At 47.8% G+C, this 21,330-nt stretch overlaps 1 protein-coding gene across 1 annotated transcript in view; it reads right to left on the bottom strand.

Moving 5' to 3' along the window:
* SLC28A3 (solute carrier family 28 member 3) overlaps positions 1 to 21,026 on the bottom strand; it is a 666,148-nt gene extending 645,122 nt beyond the window's left edge. Inside the window, exon 1 of the mRNA XM_069625863.1 lies at positions 20,918 to 21,026. Within this exon, the coding sequence (XP_069481964.1) occupies positions 20,918 to 20,983 (66 nt within the window). The 5' untranslated portion in view covers positions 20,984 to 21,026. The remainder of the gene's footprint in view (positions 1 to 20,917) is intronic.
* Between the last annotated feature and the right edge of the window lie 304 nt (positions 21,027 to 21,330).

Raw genomic sequence — 21,330 nt, 5'->3', positions numbered from 1 at the left:
CTTTGGAGGCACCTTGCTTGCCTCCGGAGTTCCGAAAGGGCGGCTGCCGCTGCTGCAGAACTCCCAAGGCCCGAGCCGTCTCCGTGTCGGTCTTGATGGCCTGTAGCAACTCATCCACAGTCTTTCCAAACAGATTGTTCCTGTCGAAGGGCATGTCCAAAACCTTGGCTTGCACGTCCTGGCGGAAATCCGTCGCCTTGAGCAACCGCCGCCGCCGAAGGCAAACACCGTTGCCCAACTGGCAGAAAACCGGTGTCGGCAATGTCCGTGGCCACAGTTATGGCGTGGTCCGACGCCACCTCACCCTCCTGTAGTATCGCCAGGGCCTCTGCCCTCTTGTCGTCTGGGAGCAAGTCCAACAGGGGGGTGATCTTGTACCACAATTCCCTGTCGTAGCGGGCCACAATCGCTAGGGCGGTAGCCGCCTTTATCCTCGTCGTCGCCGCTGATGAGATGACTCATCGTCCCACGGCGTCCAGCTTCTTTCCCTCACCGTCTGGTGGGGAAGTTGAGGAACAAGCCGATGCGCCCCCTCCACCCGCTTTCTTCTTGGAGGTTGTTGAGACGACCGTGTCCCAGGTCGGCTGCGCCCTAAGGCACAACAGGGTGGCGTCGGGGACCCGGTACTTCTTGTCGTACCGGTCCCTCTTGGCAGGTGTCGTGGACGGGGTCTTGAGGAGGGCAATTCCCTCGTCCCAGATGTCATCCAGCTACGGCACCGCGAGGACCGTCTTCCTCTTGGCCTCACGCTGTTGGTAGAGGAAGCCTTCCTTCTTCTCCTCAGGGCAGAGCTGAAAAAGCTTGGATCCCCTAGCAATCATGGCGTGGAAGGAGCCAATCTCGTCGGGCGGGGATGCCCGAGGAATCGGAGATGGTAGGCCAGTCCCGTCATCACCGCCATCGTCGTCCGTCCCCGTCGTGGCCGTGTCCGTTCCCGTGTCGTCCCTTGGGATCGGGGAAGGCGACAAAGGCTGAGAAGGCCGTGAGGGCTGAAGGGGCACTGGTTGAATTCTCCTCCTCTTGGTCGGAGGGCTTCCCGACGGACCCAGCACAGATGGGTCGTCCACCGGGGGTAGGGGCAGTCTCATCCTTATCTGCGTACATAAGGCTTGGATTGCCGTCAAAATGGCCGCTGAGTTGTCCTGAGGGATGCGACGGGTGTGCCGGTTGTTCCTCCACGGGAACCTCGTCGTCGTTGCCACCCTCGCTCTCGTCGTCCCCCTCCTCGGGATTCCTCCCATGGGGCTGGGCCTCTTACAGATTCTCGGCCAGCTCCTCCTTGGAGGTTGTGTCCCTGTCCGTAACAGACACCACCCCCCCTCTTTTTACACCAGGGTCTTCTCGATGGGCCTAAAAGAGGATTCCCTCCGCGGAGGCAGGGAAACTCTGGGCCCCGAGGTCGCCTCCACTAGGATAGCCTCCAGAGGCTTCGCCAGGGCCGCAGCGACTCCCTCGATTGAGGCCTTAGCTGAGTGGATCAGGGCCTTTGCTGCCTTAGGCATGCTTGAGGCCTTCACCTTAGGGGGAGGTTCACCACCTCGCTCCCCCTCGGCCGGTTCCTTGGAGATCAACCGAGGCTTTTCCAGAAGCTTAGCCGGGTTCTCGGATTTTCTCTTCCCCGAGCCAGAGCATTGGCTCGCGGTTGATGGCGTCGGTGAAGGTGTGCCCTGCCTGGCAGCCAAGGAGCCCGACCATTCGGCGCTCCCGGTGCCCCTGGACTCACAGTGCTTTGCCTTCTGTTGGGCCCCCGTCGCAAGGGTGCCCTCACAGGACTTAGAAGACCACTCTGACTTCTTCTCACCTGCGGGGCTCTTGCCTTCCAGCCAGTTGGAGAGGCGGGTCCGGTGATCCCTCGTAGTCCGATTCGACATGTTCATGCAAAACGCACAATCCTTCTCCATGTGCGTTTTTTCCTCGTGGAGGTAATAAAGGCATTTCAAATGCTCGTCCTCCTTGAACACATTTTGTAGGTTGCATCCAGGGCAGATCCTGAACAGTTTGCCGGGAGTCGAGCTTCCCTTCTCCTGGGCCATGTTCTTCTCGTCCACGAGGTAGGCCTCAGAAACTTCTGGAATCCTCCAAGAAGCGTAACTCGACGAAAACGTCACCCTTGAGGGGCGTAGATAAATCCAAAACGGGTCCCCGTTGATCGGAAGTAGAAAAGGTGGAGCTTGAGGCTCGATTAAACTGAAAAATTAGATAAATCTCTTTGAAAAAGCGCAAAACGCAGTAAAAGTTCGAGAGCTATTGCACGAGGACTCCCAACACTTGAGCGTGCGGTATCTGAGGATGGCTGCCGAGGGCGGGGCTTAGAGAGAGGGCAGTCATTGGCTGGGGGCAGTATGACCCAGAGACCAGTCATTGGTTACTACTAAGAAAGACAGATCAGAAATGAAACTGATACTGATTTTTTCTTTACCGAGGATTCCCCGCCTGACGACGGGGAATATTCATGAGCATGTGAATCCATGCCAGACCCATGCTGGAAAACAACAGTTACAGGTAAGTACCTTGTTCCTTCCATTTAGTGGTACCTCGCCAGACTTACCGCCAAGATACCACCAAACTCGTAATGAGCAGTCAGGAAAAATCCATGCCAGACCCCATGCTGGAGAATTACTGTTACTGCCACTTGGTCCGGCAGTTTTACTGCTGGAATGCAAGTGGTAGTGGCAGTGTTAGTGTCCATTTATTTGGAGGCCATCGGACTCCAGGGGCCATTTCGGTGGAATTACCACAGAGGTAATTATGCCATGGTAATTCCGCTGAAATTGGGTAGAAAGTTGGCAGATTTACCTCCAGCCCATAGCTGGAGGTGAATCCTCCAACTTTCTGCCCAACTCATAGTTATGCGGTGAAGTGATGAGGTGGTACGGTAATAACGCCACATTAAACCCGCACCGGCCAACTCGTACGAGACCCTTATCCTTGACTTTTCTATTCCAGGCATTCTACAGAATCGGTGCAGAGCGGCCATACAACTTAGATGCTCGAGCATCATCACTGGCTTTCCCACCCTGATGTCAACATTATAAATCAACAATGCTACCAGTTCCCGTTATTCTCTGAGGCTTTTGCCAACTGCATCCTAGAAGTTCCCTGGCATGGAGACAGAAGATCCCTCGCATGGAGGCAGAAGATCCCTGGCATGGAGACAGATACTGCAATAGCCTCTGAACAGGGTTCGCATATTCTTCAGGGAAATGCAGTGGTCTTTGTCTTTGTTGGAGGAGGGGCAGCCAACGAATTCCTGTGTAGAGGTGAGCCAGAGCCGAGCCATGGGGCATGCCGTGGCTCTATGGGCCAGACGTGAGTTGGGCCTCCAGAAGTTGCACACCTTGCCATCTGCCTCACCACCCTCAAACAGAAAACCCATACTTGCCAGCCTGCCTCCTCAACTGCCACGCAAGCCAATGGCATATACTCCCCGCCACCCCCCCACACAACACAAGCGCATACCTAGTGTGCTGCCCCTCTGACTCAAGAACAGGAAACCTGCACCTGGCATCTAGGTTTTGGGAGACACAGCTCAATGAAATTAGATGATTTTGACAGGATCACACACTTTCTGTAACATAGCGTTTGATCCCAGTGTGCATTTTAGACACTTGGTTGTATATCTTCTCATTTCTATCTGATATCAATAGGCATTAATGTACGGTTTTAAGGAGCTAAAGCAATGCCATGTTTCATAAAGATGACTTAAAGTACACACATCAGAATATAAACCTACCTGACAAGTATATAACACCTTGGGTTAAGCAAAGATAGTGATGATTGCTTAAGTTTCACCATCCTGAATGGAACCCTACATGTACCAGAATGTGAAGTAATGTCGATCTAAACGATCCCTATGGTTTTGCAACTGTACTTTCAAGACGTATACACACAACAACACTGTGTGAAAAGTTCAGCTTCTTGAAGCAATTGTTTCACACAATCTTGGATCTGGTTATTGTGCACAGCTTCTAGTGGTGTTAAGCCCTAGGGGAGCTATACTCAGCGTTTCAGCAGGCGCTAAAGGGAGCAAAAGGGAGCAGCCACCTGCTCAGAATTGTGGCAGATTAAGCGCAAAGATTAAAGAGTTGTGTAGCAGGTGGAAAGCCCCAGACCTGGGCAAGCTTCCCTGTTGCGCAAGACCAATGCGACCTCCCACTGCCACATTGACACACTGGACTGTACATGGACAACCCATGACCACTGCCCACAGTCTCAGATTAAACACATTGCCTCAGCAGGCACATTTTAAAGTAAAGGAACATGCCCAATGCAATCCTTTTTTGTCCACAAGTGTAGTACATCATCTATATCACTTTCCCATTAGGAGAGAAACATGGCTCATAAGTGACAGAGCAATGAGCCAGTTAAGGAATACTTCAGCTTGTGGTGGGCACTATATACAAGATTAATATTCTTATCATTTTTGGAGCAAACATTGTAGTTTTACAAGCTATGTGGGGCTTTTTGTGAAGTGTACATTCAACAGTATCACTTATAAGTGTTCCCAATTCTGGCAGCCAAAGGAAATATGGCCGATGATTTATGTAGAGTGATTTGCTCAGGGTTGCATAGATTGGTCAAGTGTGGAAGGCAGGTTTGCTGGTTGAGCAGTCTGCAGTTTTCAAGCTACACATGCTCCCTGTACATCTCAAGTTTTGCACCAACATGCAGATAAACATTTCTCTGGGCATGTAGATGCATGCAGTTCCTTTAACTATCATTGGACGACAGTGCCACTTTAATTTACTCTCTGAAAGAAATGGAGGATGAGGTGAGTCTTGGCTCGGCTCCAGTTGGGAGCTTCTTTCAAAAAGGCACTCAAGCCAAGCCAGAGCCAGGTACTTGGCTCTAACCAGGCTCTAGCCGACTCTGGCTACCCACCTCTCATGTTTATATAGTGCAAACCTAGCTAGGGAGCAATGGAGTGCTGTGCAAGAAATGTGGGATTAACAGAGATTGGTGGGGGAGATTGCAGGCTAGAGCAGCTTGGATATCCAATACTAAGGGTCTGAAAAATACCTAAGAGTAGCAGGTCCTAAGTGACCCCTAAATATTACTGCAGAGTTGGGTCGTGTGCTCCTTCCTGAGTGCAGCAGCGTTGGCATGGTCGATTGCGACCAGATTAGTTTTACAGTAGGCTGGGACGTAGCAAGAAGAGCCCTGTTCGTGTTTTCTCTTTGCGTGTCACTTTAATCACAAACATTCCAATAGTCTGGAGCCTAGGGGAGCACTTCTAACCTTAACCCGTGGGTTTTGTGCCTGGGTAGGCTGGTGTTCGGACAGGTGTTGCCTTTTAGATGTAATGCAGGCCGTTTTGAAGAATATCGAGTCTGGTATGGTTATCAATTGTAATACTCTTAGGGTGGAGATGTGGTCACTTTTCTTAGTTCCACTTACAAGATGTGCAGCAGCGTTTTGAATGGCCCTAAGGGGGCCAGGTGTGTGGGCATGGTGTTGGTAAGGAGGTGTTAGATTACCAGGGACTGGGCCATGGTTCTAAAATTCTCAGACTGGGTTGCAGTTTTGTCTTCCCCAGGACTTCTAGTTGATATAAGACGGGTTGGGATTTTTGTTGATAAGCTCTGGCTGGAAGGAGAGATTGCTGTCATTAATGAACCTCAGTGATTTGGCACATGGAACCAACTGAGGCCGTAATCCATCCAGGCGCATGTTATTCAGTCACTTTTGGATGGGCCCCTGTTTAGATCGATGACCTAGTAGGATGAATCCCATTTGGGTGTGATCAAGTTTCAGGTAGATGCTTGTCAACAATGCTTGGATAGAGATGAGACCTTCCTGAGGTCACTTTATAACTCTGAGGTATAATTGATTATCATCAGCATATTGATGAAGTGAGCTATTCGGGTCATTGGGAAGTGATCTGAGGGATTCCATATAGAGATTGATGTTTACTGGGGAGAGTTTTGATGCCTTTGGGTCTAGGAGAACCAAGAATCGGGAGTCAACTTCATCATCCTCTATGTCCTTGACGGTGGCAGTTTCCATGCTGGATATGGGTCTAAATTCAGGTTTGGAGTCCCGGAGAAGGACATGTTGGTTAGTCTGGTTGTGGGGGTTGGTCGACACCTGCCTTCACAATTATTTTACCAATGAACGGAAGGCTAGGGATTGACGGTAAGGTCACCTTGATCGAGGGAGTTATTTTTTTTTATCAGTGTGCAGGTTATTCCTATTTTTAAGGTGCTTATAAAGATGCCCTGATCGAACGAGCCATTAACTATTTGGAGGAGGTAAGGGCTGAAACTGAGAAATGTTTCATGATTGCAGAGGTAAGGATGTTGTCATTGTATGAGGTAGGTTTAAGTGATGCAAGAGTGTCAGCAAGGTCTTTGTGGGTGACGTGGCTGAAGGTTTCCAGGGTTGTGCAGTGTGAGGTGGGATTGTAAGTGTGACCGAGAGGGGCCTAAGGAGGAGAGATGTTGACTCATCGATATATTGTCTGATTTGATCTATTTTGGTAATAAAGTTGGTAATCGGGTTACATTTTCCTGTGGACTCAGGGATTGCTGGTCCGAGCAACAGGATGGAGCTGGGCATCATTTCCACAAAGAGGGCTCTAATTATGTTTGCAGACACAGCGATAATCGTGAAGTAATACGCAGCTTTAACTTCAACAATGAGTTCCAGGCGAATATGGAGTGATGCCTTTAAAGCAAGGTTGTCCAACGTACGGCCCGCGGGCCACAATGCGGCCCTCCGAGCCATTTCATGTGGCCTGCGAGGCCATGGCCTGGTTAATTTATTTATTTGCTCGATGTTTGTCGGGTCCGTGGACCCAATTAATTAATTTATTTCTGCAATGCTGGGTCCGACCAGCATTGCGGAAATAAATGCATTAATTGGGTCCATGGAGCCGACAAACATTGAGCAAATACATAAATAACGGGGGCCGTGGCGGAGCACTGTTACTGCCCCTGGTGCCCCCTGCAAGGGGGCACCAGAGGCAGTTACAGGCCATGGCCTAGTTTATTTATTTATTTTTTCAATGTTATCGGGTCCGTGGACCCGAATTCTGGGCCGTGGTGGAGCACCGTAGTTACAAGCCATGGCCTGGTTTATTTATTAATTTGTATGGCTGTGGATGTCCTGTGAGTGTGCTGCTTTCCCTATTTTGCCAACCTCTGAAGCCTGAAAAGTAGATGCAGGCATGCTCGACATGCGGCCAACTTTGCACCAGATCTGCAGATGAACTTAACTGGTGTGCTGTCAAATCTCAGTTACCAGTTTAAGGGTATCCACTACCGAAATAATGGCTCATTTTACTATAGCCAATATGATAGCTCAGTGGGTTGAGCGCTCACTGCTGCGATGTGTGTGCTTTTAGCTTTCAGAATTACATTTAACTTCTCTATGCTATGGAATTCCACAATGCCCCTGATTAGTTGCAATGGGCCTGAGGGATTCTTGGAATTTGAGAGTATATTTTACATTGTTATACCCAGTGATCCCATATCTCCCAGCACAATGGGGTCACACCAATTTAGCATCCACATGAATTACCCTTGCTTTCTCAGTACTGTTGCTCACCTAAATTTAGGGTTCTTTTGTATGGGAAAGCATTCCTAAATGACTCATTACTAATTTGGCCTAAAAGACTGAAAGGTATATTGGCAGTCAACAGTTCCCTGTTTGTTTGTGCTCCTTCAAGATATTTGGCACACGCTGATGCCTCTTCAGGCATAGTATGTGGAAAGGTGCTTTCTCTGAAATCATCCTGAGATACACAGGGTGTATTGTTCAATACAAGATTTTTTTCAGCCGAAAGATGGATTTTGATTCTCCTCTTCTGACCCTGTTCTGCTATTCCTTCCTTCTTGTTGCACACCATCCTACGAGAATAGGGGCCAGCATTCACCTCTTGCTATCTGAATTGGTTCCGTTTTCTTCAAATGTTTTCCATTAATTTAGTTTGGTGTTTGATGGAAAATTTAAAGCTTGCATTGCTAGGCAAATTGTTCCCATCGCTCCGTCTTTCTTATTAATTTAGATGACAAAATAATTGCTAACAAAGTGGCGTGACATGTTGTGTAGGGGAGGCATGGTATCAAAGGTATAACACGTACACAATAGGTAGAATATGAAAAACCTTTATTGAAGTTTTCTGGGGTTGGACAAACTCCTACTTTGCCCTATGACTAAGATGGGAGTAGTCTTTAATTGGGTTCACCTTTGGGTGATCAATTTTCCACATTTTATCTTTTGAATGGAATTCTTCTTTCATTACCACAGAAGTAATGAATTTGTATTACAGAGATACGTTGGCATATGTATTGGGCACACTGCACATGCTCAGGCAGCATCAATCATGCTTTTTACAGGACAATGCTGGACTACATTGGGAACAACCAGCATAGACACATTGCTACAGAGGCATATTTTGGGCACAACCAGCATGCCAATGTGTTACATCAGTGACAGTGCTGTCTTACACTGTGGACACCTTGATCATTAAAATGTGTTGTGTTCTACAATGTTCTTGTCTGCTGTTGGTGACATGGAATGTACATGTTCCCCTTAAGAACTGATTGTAAACTTATGGCTTTTTGGCCACTTTTCCTGCTGTTAAATGCACCATTTCAGCCCCATATTTGAAAAAAAAAATCTTGGTGGGGGGGACTCCCCCAAACCCTCCGTAGATCGTTATAGCTCCCTTGCTACGCTCGGTCGCCCCCACTATTTCAGAAAAATATCAACGCATACACACTGGAAAAAATCACAAGAAACTAACCTTTGATCACTGTCCCTGACTCCAAAAGCTATCTTTGGGACTGCATGGCTGTCACTGCATGTGATGCTATTGTGTCAAAGGTCACACACCATCGATTTTGAGTATACTGCTTTGGGTGAGGGCGTTGACTTTTGGCTCGCCGGCCCACTGGGTGACAAAAAGTTAATGCTTCGGCCCCACATTTAAAAAGGTTGGACAAGCCTGCTTTAAAGGGAGGAGGTCCTTGTGGTTATATGTGTGGTGCTATGTGATTTGTCTTGTGTTCAGATAGTGAGTTTATTGTTAGTCAGTTCTTTGGTATACTAGGGGGTGGAGGGTTTAAACAAGCTGCACTTTTTTTTTTTTTTTTTTTTGGGGGGCATATATATCTACCAGTTCTTTCATGTGTTGATCCAAGGTTGACAATGAGACATCGGGGTTGGGTGGGTTGGCTCTTGTTGCAAGACTGTGCATTAGTGCATCCAAGGAGATGTTCTTAAAGGGGCAGCTAGAAGACATAGTAGGCTCCACTTCTAAGTTATTAGTCGGGAGGGTAGGCGTAAGGAGGATAGGGGTGGCAGCATGGTCTATCCAGTCAAGTGGGATCGGATTGAGGCATTTAACTATGGGAGATGTGATGAAGATGAGGCTGAGTAGGCTTCCCCAGATGGTGGTAGGGTCCAGTACAAGTTGCGTTATGTGCATGGGTTCTATGAGATGATAGAGAGCATCCCTCGTGCTTTTGGTGCACTGCATGGTGTTTATATGCAAATGGTTGACCGAAGAGCAGGAACAGTTGACTTTGTGGATGACTGACACACATACCCATACCTTCCTCTTGGCATTTTGGAGGCTGCATCCGAGTAGGGTGATGATATCAAAGACAAAGGATGAAGTGGGGGGGGACCCATATTTTGATGATTAAGCCATGTTCAGATTTTGCAGGATCCCCACAGGAGGCATCTCCGCACTGTGCATCCTTTGATTTGAAGGGCTTTTCTTGGAAATGCAGCGTAACGGGCACTGCCGTAGGCCGCCCTTGAGTTTGTCCATGCTTGATAGCTGCAGATCTCTATGTGTGGATGTATTGGGGTTTACGTCGCGCAAACCTAGCTGGAAGTAACAGAGCTCTGCACAGGTGGATATGGTAAAAGGATTCACAAATTTAGATACTGTTTGAAAGATACTACGTGGAGGGTAAAGCTATACGGATGTGGAGTGAGGGGATAGATTGGAGTGCCCTTTCGAACATGTGCATTTGAAAGCAGCAGGCATTAACTACGAAGTTGATTTGCGGGAGCAGCGCGGTTTCCTCATTCAATAAAACTTTTTGGCGCTTAATAAATATATCAGGTTCTGATTTTCCCTAAAAAGTAACAGAAGTCTACACAACAAACTTTCCAAACACTGGCCAGGCCAATGCAGCCTATCACCGATGGCACACATGGGTCCCACTTGGACCCAAATGTCTCTATGTCCTTGACACAAAACACATAGAAACAGACCTTGACACAATAACCGAGTACTGTCCACACCAACAAGACAGCAAAGCTATCTAGCATTCTTGCTCTCTTTTCACTAACCTGACACACACATCTGTTTTTCAGATCGGCCAGAGTGTCTGGAGAGACCATGCAGATGGCGGTGGTGCACACTATAAATCCAGGTAACACATCATGTCTAACAAAGGAGGCCTCGGTACCTATGTATCTCTCTATCTTCTTTTGCTTTTAGTTGGTCCATAATCATCACCTCTGTCTTAGCCTCATTAAGCTGTGATATCTATGTTGTCTTCTTTGTTGGATGGCCCCTGGACTTCCCAATTACTCCTCGTAGTTTCCCTTTGGGACACAGGCAGATGTGTGCGCCTGTGTGCCATTAGCATACACCTGGAGCTCTAGGGCACCATTCTTCGTTACGAGAATCAAGAAGAAAGGCTGGCGTCAAACTGGCCTGGAGATAGTTGAAAATCACTGCAGCATTTGCACACCTTGAGAACCAAAGGAAGGGTTTATGTTTCTGTAGTTGTTAATGTCTTTGAACAAGGAAGGATGTCAACCATTCGCAAACTTTGCCCTGGTGCGTTCGATTGATGATAGTGTGGCTATCACGACCTTTATAACTACTTTGCTGGGTGCTGCAAGACCTGCCACCAGCCAATCAGTGTCTGATTTTAGAAGACTGGGGTTGAAATGTTTGACTAAAGGAGTAACAAGGACACCCCATGATCCTTGAAATCAGAAGGATCCCTGCAAAGTGAAGAACAATCCTGGTGCGGAGTTAATAGTAGCATTTGTGTTGATTATGAAGGGCTTCTATCATCAGCATAGTGGCCTCTGATACTGAGGAGCGCCACCGTTCCTCAATGGCACATCCGACTAGGGTTGCTTACAGGCGCAGACTGGGCTATAGGGCAAAAGGGCAATGCCCGAACCAAAAAGGTAAAATCCTAGTGTGAGACCGTTTTTTGCTTCAAATTGGTCCACTTTTTTGGCCTGTGTGGGCCAGTTTGATGATGAGTTACTTCACCATGTGGCTAGTAGCTTTGACCGTTAGTGCTGAATAAATATTCTTTAAATTGCACAATTTTCATCCCATTTTTATCAAAAATCTCCTCCTTGGGTACTACTCAAACAGTCTGTCACAAAGGGAATGAATTGCCATTTGAAACTACCAGCCACTTTTTCATTGGTGCCCCAGGCAACTGTATGCCCCCGTCCAACCCTGGTTGCTTAGGAGAACAGGACTGTTTTATTTTAGTGGCCTGCCCCTGTCCTCAGTTTCATGGGGAGATCAGTCCACGTTCTGGCCGCCAGGATGAAAACAGACCTGTCTCCAGATCTAAAACTCCTTGATTTTGGGCTGTGGGCCTCTAGAGAAAATCCGAATCGCAGGTTGCAGCCTGGACAATAGTAATGCAATTGGAGCTGTTGCCCCTCTCCTTGAAGGTCACGATGGAACATGCATAATGATTTAAATGGAACTTGTGATCCAGGGGAACGACCAGAGCACCCCTGAAATATAGTCCCATTTCTTCGGATGGAATAAGAGGCCTGCTGCTGCATTCTGGATTGGTAGCATCCTCTCCAGTAGGCAGCTTCTGAGTCCCATGAAGAAATGATTAGTGCAGTCCAGATGAGGCAGAACCAAGATAATCAAAGAATGGACCCTGCAAGGAAGGTTAAATAAGCTACACCCTCCTGTACTGGTCCAGTGTCTTTCCTTGAGATGCAAACCATAGGCCGCATCGCCATGCAAATATGTTTGCAAAAGTGAACAGATTGGTAGGACCAGGCGAAGTTCTGTTAACTTACAAGCCTTTCAAGCTGCACCAAATCGCCACCATAATGTTGGCATGTCCCGTCCCGGCCAATGGCAGCCACACCTTTGCCTTTGAAGGAAAGTAAGTGGGGAGAAGATAAGAGGATAGGAAGGAAGCTGCAGATGCCACAGATGTAGAGAGGGGTGATGCAGACATGGGAAAAGTGTGATAGCTTGGGTGTGTGTAGGTCCACTAAACGCACTATGAATCTGGATTGCGAAAGGAAGATGTACCCTAACATGTATGGAATGGAACAGACTGTCTATGTGGGACAGTTCCAAGGCGTACTGGGCAGATGGTCTTACCAGACCGCCTTACTAGAAGCTTGCCAACAGGCATCACAACGACCGACCTTCGAAAGTCACCAGGAGACTGGTGGCAATCTGGCTGGTTGTCTTTCACCATGCAGTGGGGTTCAGGCCGCCCACCAGTGCCCCCTCTCTTAAGTTCAGGAGTGGTAAGAATATTGGGAGCACGCCCGCAAGGACTGAGATGTGAACCACTAAGATAATTCAGGAAGGACCAATAGCGAAGAAGCTTCACTGGTTGCCAGGCCAATTACTTTCAGACCTTGCACCCTCAACCTGGGCCATCACCAGGCGTGGAAGGAGTTGAGGGCGAATGCAAGGGCCCTCGGGTACTTGGGTAACAGGGTCATGAAATGCCAGCATCTACAACTTCTGGCTCTGTTTACCACTAAAAAAAAAAATCAAGCATTGGAAAACCCAATATGTTACGGCGGTCATATGCCAAGAGCAACCTTAAATGCCCTAAACAGTGTAATCCCAGGACTAGAAGATGGTCATGAAATGTACACCCTTACGAATGATAGCAAACACGCACACACACACGAGCCATTTCAACAAGCCAAAGTCCCAAAAACATTCAAAAGCAGGGGGCAAATGAGAGATCACGAAGGCTGATGTGCATCCATACTCACTGGCCAGCTGCAACTATTCACAGCAAGCGTATATTTTGCTCCACCGGACGAAGTTGAAGCAACACGTAGGTGCAAAGACCGAATGAAGGAGGATCCAGGGCTTTTCTAATATTGGCCGAAGTGAAGGCCAGGTGGAGTCTGCTGGACTCCTTATGCTGGATAGCGTGGAGAGGCCTCCGGGAGATGTAAGACAGCGCCCGGTGGAGGAGGGGCTTGCTGCCTGGTGGAGGAGGGGCTTGCTGCCCGGTGGAGGAGGGGCTTGCGGCTGAGGAACCTCCAGCATTCACTCCGTAAGTAATCCACTTCCTCCACAAAGCAGATTGAAGTGGTGACAAAGTGGAGTCTGCTAGAATCAGTGGAGGTGAGCTTTGGATTCGGGGAGGCTCCCCAAAGACAAGAACATTGGCTCCACCCATCGGCCGATCGACACTCCATTGAGGTATGCCTCCTCCCAAATATCGATGAGAACAACCTCTTAGGAATATAACATTTTCTGTTGTTTTAAATATTTGCATATGTTCTTTCCCCTTCTGTAATGGCTTGGCAGGCGAAGAACGATGGTCTGGAGGGTTGCCCCGAGCAATGCCAGTGGTTAAGATTCAGTCTAAACCTTCCAGCCATCACCTCTTTGTTTTTGCTTTGTCACCCCGAGTGGGACGGGTATGCCCAGACGTGGGTCCCGTGCCTGCTGGGCCTAGAGACCCAAGCTACTCCTCACTGATGAGCCCCAACAAGGGCGAAACATGTTTGGGGATGCTTGTGGTCTCGTGCAGAAGGGATGTGACCTAGCAGTTCGGGCTGGACTGCCCCTTTTGGAGTGGGGCCAAGCCTGATTTGCATATGTTCTTTCCCCTTCTGTAATGGCTTGGCAGGCGAAGAACGATGGTCTGGAGGGTTGCCCCGAGCAATGCCAGTGGTTAAGATTCAGTCTAAACCTTCCAGCCATCACCTCTTTGTTTTTGCTTTGTCACCCCGAGTGGGACGGGTATGCCCAGACGTGGGTCCCGTGCCTGCTGGGCCTAGAGACCCAAGCTACTCCTCACTGATGAGCCCCAACAAGGGCGAAACATGTTTGGGGATGCTTGTGGTCTCGTGCAGAAGGGATGTGACCTAGCAGTCCGGGCTGGACTGCCCCTTTTGGGGTGGGGCCAAGCCTGATTTGCATATGTTCTTTCCCCTTCTGTAATGGCTTGGCAGGCGAAGAACGATGGTCTGGAGGGTTGCCCCGAGCAATGCCAGTGGTTAAGATTCAGTCTAAACCTTCCAGCCATCACCTCTTTGTTTTTGCTTTGTCACCCCGAGTGGGACGGTTATGCCCAGACGTGGGTCCCGTGCCTGCTGGGCCTAGAGACCCAAGCTACTCCTCACTGATGAGCCCCAACAAGGGCGAAACATGTTTGGGGATGCTTGTGGTCTCGTGCAGAAGGGATGTGACCTAGCAGTTCGGGCTGGACTGCCCCTTTTGGGGTGGGGCCAAGCCTGATTTGCATATGTTCTTTCCCCTTCTGTAATGGCTTGGCAGGCGAAGAACGATGGTCTGGAGGGTTGCCCCGAGCAATGCCAGTGGTTAAGATTCAGTCTAAACCTTCCAGCCATCACCTCTTTGTTTTTGTTTTAAATATTTAACTACCAGCCTGGGACTGCTCAATTTGAGCAGTCTCTATACATTAATATCACACTGTCGTTGTAGCTACATAACCTAATTGCAGCTTGACACATATACACATGGCTAACATGGTAGAGGCTTATGCCATATGCTATGACATGCGCAGTAAGAGCAAAATGACCCATGCAACTTAAGGTGATATAATGATATGATAGTTTATTTATATAGCGCCTATAGACAATGTGTTTCAAAGAGCTTCAAGGGAGGGAACAAGGGAAAATACAATGACATTCTTACAGACCATGAAAAGCAAGGATGTGAAATTAACTATCGTACTCGGCCTGACGACATTTAAGATAGTGCAAGAGCTATAGATAAGGAAGGGAGGGGGAGAGTGGGAAGGAAATGGAAACAGACAGGCGACTACCGTACTAGGCCTGACGACATTTCTTGTAGAGGCGGAGAAAAACAAAAAGTTGAGGCAGAGGGGTGCAGAAAGGGAGGGGAGGAACAAAACAAGCGACTATCGTACTAGGCCTGATGACATTCCAGATAGTGCTGCAGACAGCAATTGGTTCATAGCAATCCTCAAAATTCCTATTTCCGGTGCCTATTCCAGCTTGATGCCCATTATTGAGAGGAGACCTAAACTGGGGTCAGCTGATAGGGGCGAAAAGCATTAACTACTTCAGCAAAACAGGTGCAAAATGAAATCATAGAAGCACTGGTATTGGCAATCTATCTGAGGTCGTAAACACCACATTTATCTTTCCGTATTTAAGTTTCTTTGATGACTGCTGCTTAATAAATGAGCCGCGTTTTGTTAAAACCTGGTTGTTTCTACTTGAAGAATTAAATGTGAATTATTTTGCAAACACATGAATCCCTTTGCAGCGTTGCAACGACCATGGCGCTCAACGAGCTTGGCAGCATATTGGGGAATACTGTGGGAATTGCATAATGACCTCCACCTGATACTTCCTAACCTGCTCATGTGACAGATCATTTCCACCACAGCTGGGTTTAGTTTTGAAATTAACTTTAACACAGAACTATAGTCAATTTTAAGTTGCCTAAATTAATTGCTTTTAGGGTATAGAATGTCAATTGTTGGGAAAATCAAAAATTGCCTTAAATGTAGACGAGAATGTTCTCATATGAACAGCTTGAGACGACGATGCATACATTGAATGCGTTGAGAGCCTGGGAACCCGAATGGGTTAGTCAACATTACTCTAAAGGAGGATGCAGGGTTATGGGTGGAGATTATGATGTTAATGTATGAGTACATTCTCAGTATAGCTACCTTCCCCCGTCTTGGTTGGCAGCAATCTTTGTTCGTCTCTTCGAGAAAGGTGGCAGGGGAGCCCCAACCAACTATAGACACCTATTTCTAGTAGATGTCAGAAGTAAGATTCCGACCTCCTTTGTTTCGAAGGATGTGATGGCTTGGGCCAACGCTACTTGAAGGTTATCTATTTTTCAGACAGGATTCAGGGAAAACGTGTGCACCTCAGTGAATGGATTACTTTACCATGTTTGCCCGGACCAAGCTTTGAAAGAGGTAGGCATTCCACCCCACGGGGCATGCCTATTTGCAGCGGGTGATCAGGGATCTATTTTGGGCCACCCTTGCTTCTTGGGGGATCTCAGAAGAACTATTGAACATGTTGATAATGTTTCACACAAATGCGGAATTGCAGATGAGACTTGACGCAAACTGAACTTTTCCCAGGGAAATATGAACTTATTAGCCGATATTTAATATAAATTGCCAGGAGTAGATGCTTTTTCACCAACATTAGGTCATCTCCATATATGGCGGATGGCATTTGCGGATGATATTATCATCATGGACTATAATGCCAATCTGTCTCCAAAAGAGCTAGATCAGGGTTGTCCAACTCCAGGCCTCGGGGCCCGAATCCTGATAGGTTTTCAGTATATGCCTCATTAATATTCAGAAGAAAAATGTGCGTACATTTAGAATCATTGTATGCAAATGTATCTCATGAATATTCATGGCGTATCCTGAAAATCCAACATGCTTCCTTCCGGCCCTCGAGGCCTGGAGTTGGACAACCCCGGCCTAGATAAAATTGGCACAAATGCCATTCATAATAATCTCCAAGTAAACCTTCCTAAGACAAAAAAGTCATGTTAGACATGATAAAAAGTATAAAAGGTTTAAATGGTTAATTAGTGGTTGTTATTTGCAAGAATTAACTCACTAGATATACTTGGGATTCCTTTTTAGTAATATACAACAACTTGGTGGTGCTAAAAAATGCATTAAAATCACAAATTGGACCTCAGCCAGGAGCAAAAAGGCTGAAAATAAGTGTGAAGTGTGGTCGGTGTTCCTTGCAATGCTCGATTGATAATTAGAAAGCTAAAGAAACCCCAAGTATTGATTAGAGATTTCAGAACCCAGAAACTGCAGCATTGGAGGGCTTACTTTGTATAACTACTTTAAAAAATCTCTCTTTTTGGACAACTGGTATTAGATTTGAACTGGGGCTGGGAGCCCGGTGTACAATTATAAAATGGAGAACATGAAATGTCCAAATAAAGATATTTCATGCAAAGGGACGAACTGCAGCCAGAAAAGAACTCCATGTATTTAGAGGAACGGGCTGCTAGGGTCTATAATTTGATGGGGTGGACTTGGGGGAAGTGACGACTGGTGAAGTCCCAGCTGTGCACCAACCTGGACGTGTTAACAATACATGCCAGCGAGATAACGATGGGAACTGGACAGCTCTGCGCAGTTATAAAACATGAACAGAATACGTTATATATGTACTCCTTCGATGGACACCCCGATGAATTACTACGACAAATGGCCCTGCCCTCGATACAGGCGGTGGTGCGTGAGATTTCATTGTCATTCTCTAGCGGCGTTAGAGGTGTTGGGGACCCACTGGAAACATGGAGCGAGCGCTCCATGCACTTGCGGGAGATGCAGAAAACTGAACCACAGACATTTTAAAACATCCCATTGTGTTGCGTAAAAGTCGGGAGCGTAAAAGGCAGAAACGCTTTGCACGATTTGTATATAATGTGCACTTTATTGCTAAAGGGAGCTTTTTGTGAAAGATTAATGATTGGGAAGCAGCTGACCCTAGTTTTAGATCTGATGGGTTATATCCAAGAAATATATATGTACATTTGACAGAAGGACTGTGTTTAAAATGAATTGGGGAAGCTTATTTAATGTAAAGGGAGATTGTATAGTGATAATCGCATTTGGATTGTTTCGGTGAACTTTTGTTTACATTTGTATATGATGATGTGTTCAATATTTTGTAGTTATGTAATCGCGTATTATTTTGTTTAATAATGATATGTTATTTATATAGCGCCTTTATCCAAAGCGCTTTACAAAGCACAAGTTTATATACAATATCACCCAACCCAAATTGGTATTCATTTATCGATCTCGGAAAGATGAATTGGCTTTGCCGGAATTCGAACCTGTGGCCTGTAGATCACGCTCAGATCGTAGCAGCGAGCGTTGAACCCGATGAGCTATGAACGGTGCCAAAATAAGCCAATACACAGTAGAAACATAACAAAACCCCATGTATTTTTTTTTTTTTATCTTGTACTTAAGTGCGAATGCCCAGTCGCTGGAACTTGACTATATAAACCATGTTGTGTTTATTTAGCTAAACAAACGACGCGTTGTTCTGTCGTTTGCACTCCAACGAGTAATCTAATCAGCGAGGCGGCGGTCTCGATGTGTGCACTCCAGATAGCCGCCGTCGGACTCCAAGCAGGCAGGCAGCATGTCTGTCGTGCAGGGCCGTTGCACCACTAAGCACCGACGCCACTTGGAACAGTAGCGGCTGCGCCACTTCCAGATCCAGAGGACGGCAGAGAACTCCACAGGCCGGAGCGTGTGTTTCTCTGAAAGATGCTCCGGCGCCGCTCCCAGAACTCGCAGAGGGAGTGCTGTGAGTGATGGAGGCAGGGTCTGAGTCCAGAGCCCCTCGCCTGACTGATAACGGGGTGGGTCGTTTAACACTACTGGTGCGCGTGGCGTGTGTACTCTGTGAGACCAGTCCCGTGACCCCCCCCCCCCCAGTGCGCTAACCAGCACAGTCCCTTGCTCATCGCCCTCAGCCCCCACCGTGCACATCCTCAACTCTGCCCGACACTGAAAGATACAATTCCGGGTAAAGGTGTTACGCGACTCGCGTACGTGGCGGCTACAATTCCACTAGAGAAGGACCAACGCTCGGCATCGATGGGGGAGCACTAGAGGTATAATAAAGTGTGCCCATACAAAGCGCGTCATGGTGGACTCTACCCGTTTGGAAGCGTTACAGTGAAGCCACCAGGTTCTATTATCACCCGCGGTATTGGTGCTCAATGTATGGAACTCGAGAAAATGACGGCCCGATGGGTCCTGAGGCGGGATTCCAACTCCCAAAGCGTGAAGTACAGGACAGCAGTTATCTCGAGAGCTTGCCGCCCAGACTGGTAACGGTAAATTACTGTGTCTAGTAGGTTCTTAATATCGCTTAAGAAACATGGTTGAAACAGAGTTGGGCTGTGGCATAAAATTCTCTCAGGCACCAATGAAAAAGTGGCCCACCGTTGCAAAAGGAAATTCATTCCACTGTTTGAATAGTGCCCAAGGGGGAGTTTTGTTTGTAAAAATGTGATGGAACTTGTGAAATGTAAAGAATATGTATTCAGCAACAAGGGTCAGAACTAGTAGCCGCATAGTGAAGTAACTCATCAAACCGGCCCACTTTGACTAAAAAAAGTGGCCCAGACCAGCATTTTCCGCTGTGGGTTCAGACATCGCCCTATAGGCCAGTCCGAGCCTGGGTTGGAATAGAAATAAGCTGTGCTGTTGCTATGGTGTGTTACGTAATCCTTGCACACACCTGGGAGACAAATATCATGACACAATTTATCGAATCATAAATATGCCCACCCAATATCGCTCCGACATTATTTCCATGTCGCCATAATCAGACTGCGTCAAGCGCCACTGAGACCTCACACGCCCAACACCAATAGAAAACCAAAGACTCGATAATGGCGCTGAAAAGGCCCCGCGGTGAAGGTGTGTTCCTCCGCCAGGCCAGAGTATCGCCCACTCTGGGGTGGTTAAGTTGTGTTTCTCCGCCAATCACAGAACACCGATGGCACTCTGATGCGGTGGGTACATTACGCAATCCGGCCCCGATGGGTGTGGGCCCAGAGCAGCAATGAAAGTGCCCGCAGCTCTGGATGACTCAGTGTCTTTCCCTGAACTGGCCCTGCCAGTGTGAGATGCCAGGCAAGTAGCTTGATTGGCAGAGTGGGGAAACATTTTAATTGGAATGCTTGCTGGGTGCTTAGTAGGGTTTATACTGGCAAGGGGTCTCGATTAGGGTGACTAATGTGGGTGGAAATCACTGGCGCACAGCCGACCTGAAGGTGTAGTGGGAAGTAGTAAAACGTGCATTCGATCACCCTAAAGGCGTGGGTCAGTTTCAAGGCGCTAAACACAAAACCACGTGCAAAATGAAACAGATCACATGAAAGCAACAATAATGAAAGTCAGCTAACAAGGCCAGCATTGTAACCCGCTCGACCACAATAGCAGGGAGAGCAGTGGTCGAAGGGAGTGGTAACGGTCGGGAGCGGAGTTCCACTACTTTTATTTTGTACTGTGAATAGTTCCGCTACTTTTTTCAACCTTTTTCACCATTCCGGAACTGCTCTTTGTGAAGTTAAAGCACATGTATCAAATTTACCAGCCAATAGAAGTTACAGCTAAACTGAAATCTGTTTCACCTCAATTGGCTGTCAAGCAGCATGGCTGCAACCCTGGAAAATGTGCTGCAGGGTGCTCCCCGCTGGGTCACAGCTCAACAACGTTTTGTGGTACACCCCTACTACTAAGGGATAGTGCCGCTTGCTCTTGGCATAATGGCCATTCTTGGATATGAGCCGAGTGGGGTCACCCCGGGGTTCCCTGAAAACTTGACATGGTGACACACGCATCATCCTGGACGGCAGCAGTACTGCCAGGTATTTGGGCTACATAAAATCTACAAAGGGCGCCTAGAGGCGTGTGGTAGAACGTGTGGGAGCGGCCTTAGGAGTCGTGACCACATAGACACACACCCCCTGCGTTCTCCCTCTCCTGCACCTGTTGGGCAGTGGTGGGCTCCAATGAGGCTGTCCTTGGGTAACTGTCCCAAAGTTATTCTCTCAAGTCACTGAGCATTCCGTGAACCCAGCGCATCCCACGCCAGTCATTCAAGCATCCTTAACGCACTCGCAGTAATAGCAAGAAATGCCGTCCGCGCTCACCTGAAATGCAGCGTTCACCACGCCAGGGGTCCTGGGAGCAGCCTGGCTGTGGTCGTGCAACTCCATGGCGTCTCGCCTCCTCTTACCTCAGACCCGCCGGGTGCGCAGGGATGCCACAGGTGTGCGTGTGATTGTGCCTTCCCAAAACAGCATGTTTATAAGGGCCCGGAGCCACGCCCACCCTGCACCTCGGTGGCGCGACTCCACTGACGGGATTTGTTCAACTGGATTCCCCTGCAGGACACCCGGGGAGACATGGCGCGCTGTTTTCAATAGACGCGGTGCCAGCAGGACAGTGATGAAAACAAACACAGATTCGGCGACAAAAGGAAAGTGCTCTGTTGGCAAAATACGGAGAGGATATTACTGTTGAGTTACAGCACCTGCCAAAAAAATAAGAGAAACGCATCTTT

The sequence above is a fragment of the Ambystoma mexicanum genome, chromosome 6p, assembly GCF_040938575.1.
Source record: "Ambystoma mexicanum isolate Mex_15411 chromosome 6p, UKY_AmexF1_1, whole genome shotgun sequence".
NCBI classification, from domain to species: Eukaryota; Metazoa; Chordata; class Amphibia; order Caudata; family Ambystomatidae; genus Ambystoma; species Ambystoma mexicanum.
This window is presented reverse-complemented; position numbering and strand designations above follow the sequence as displayed.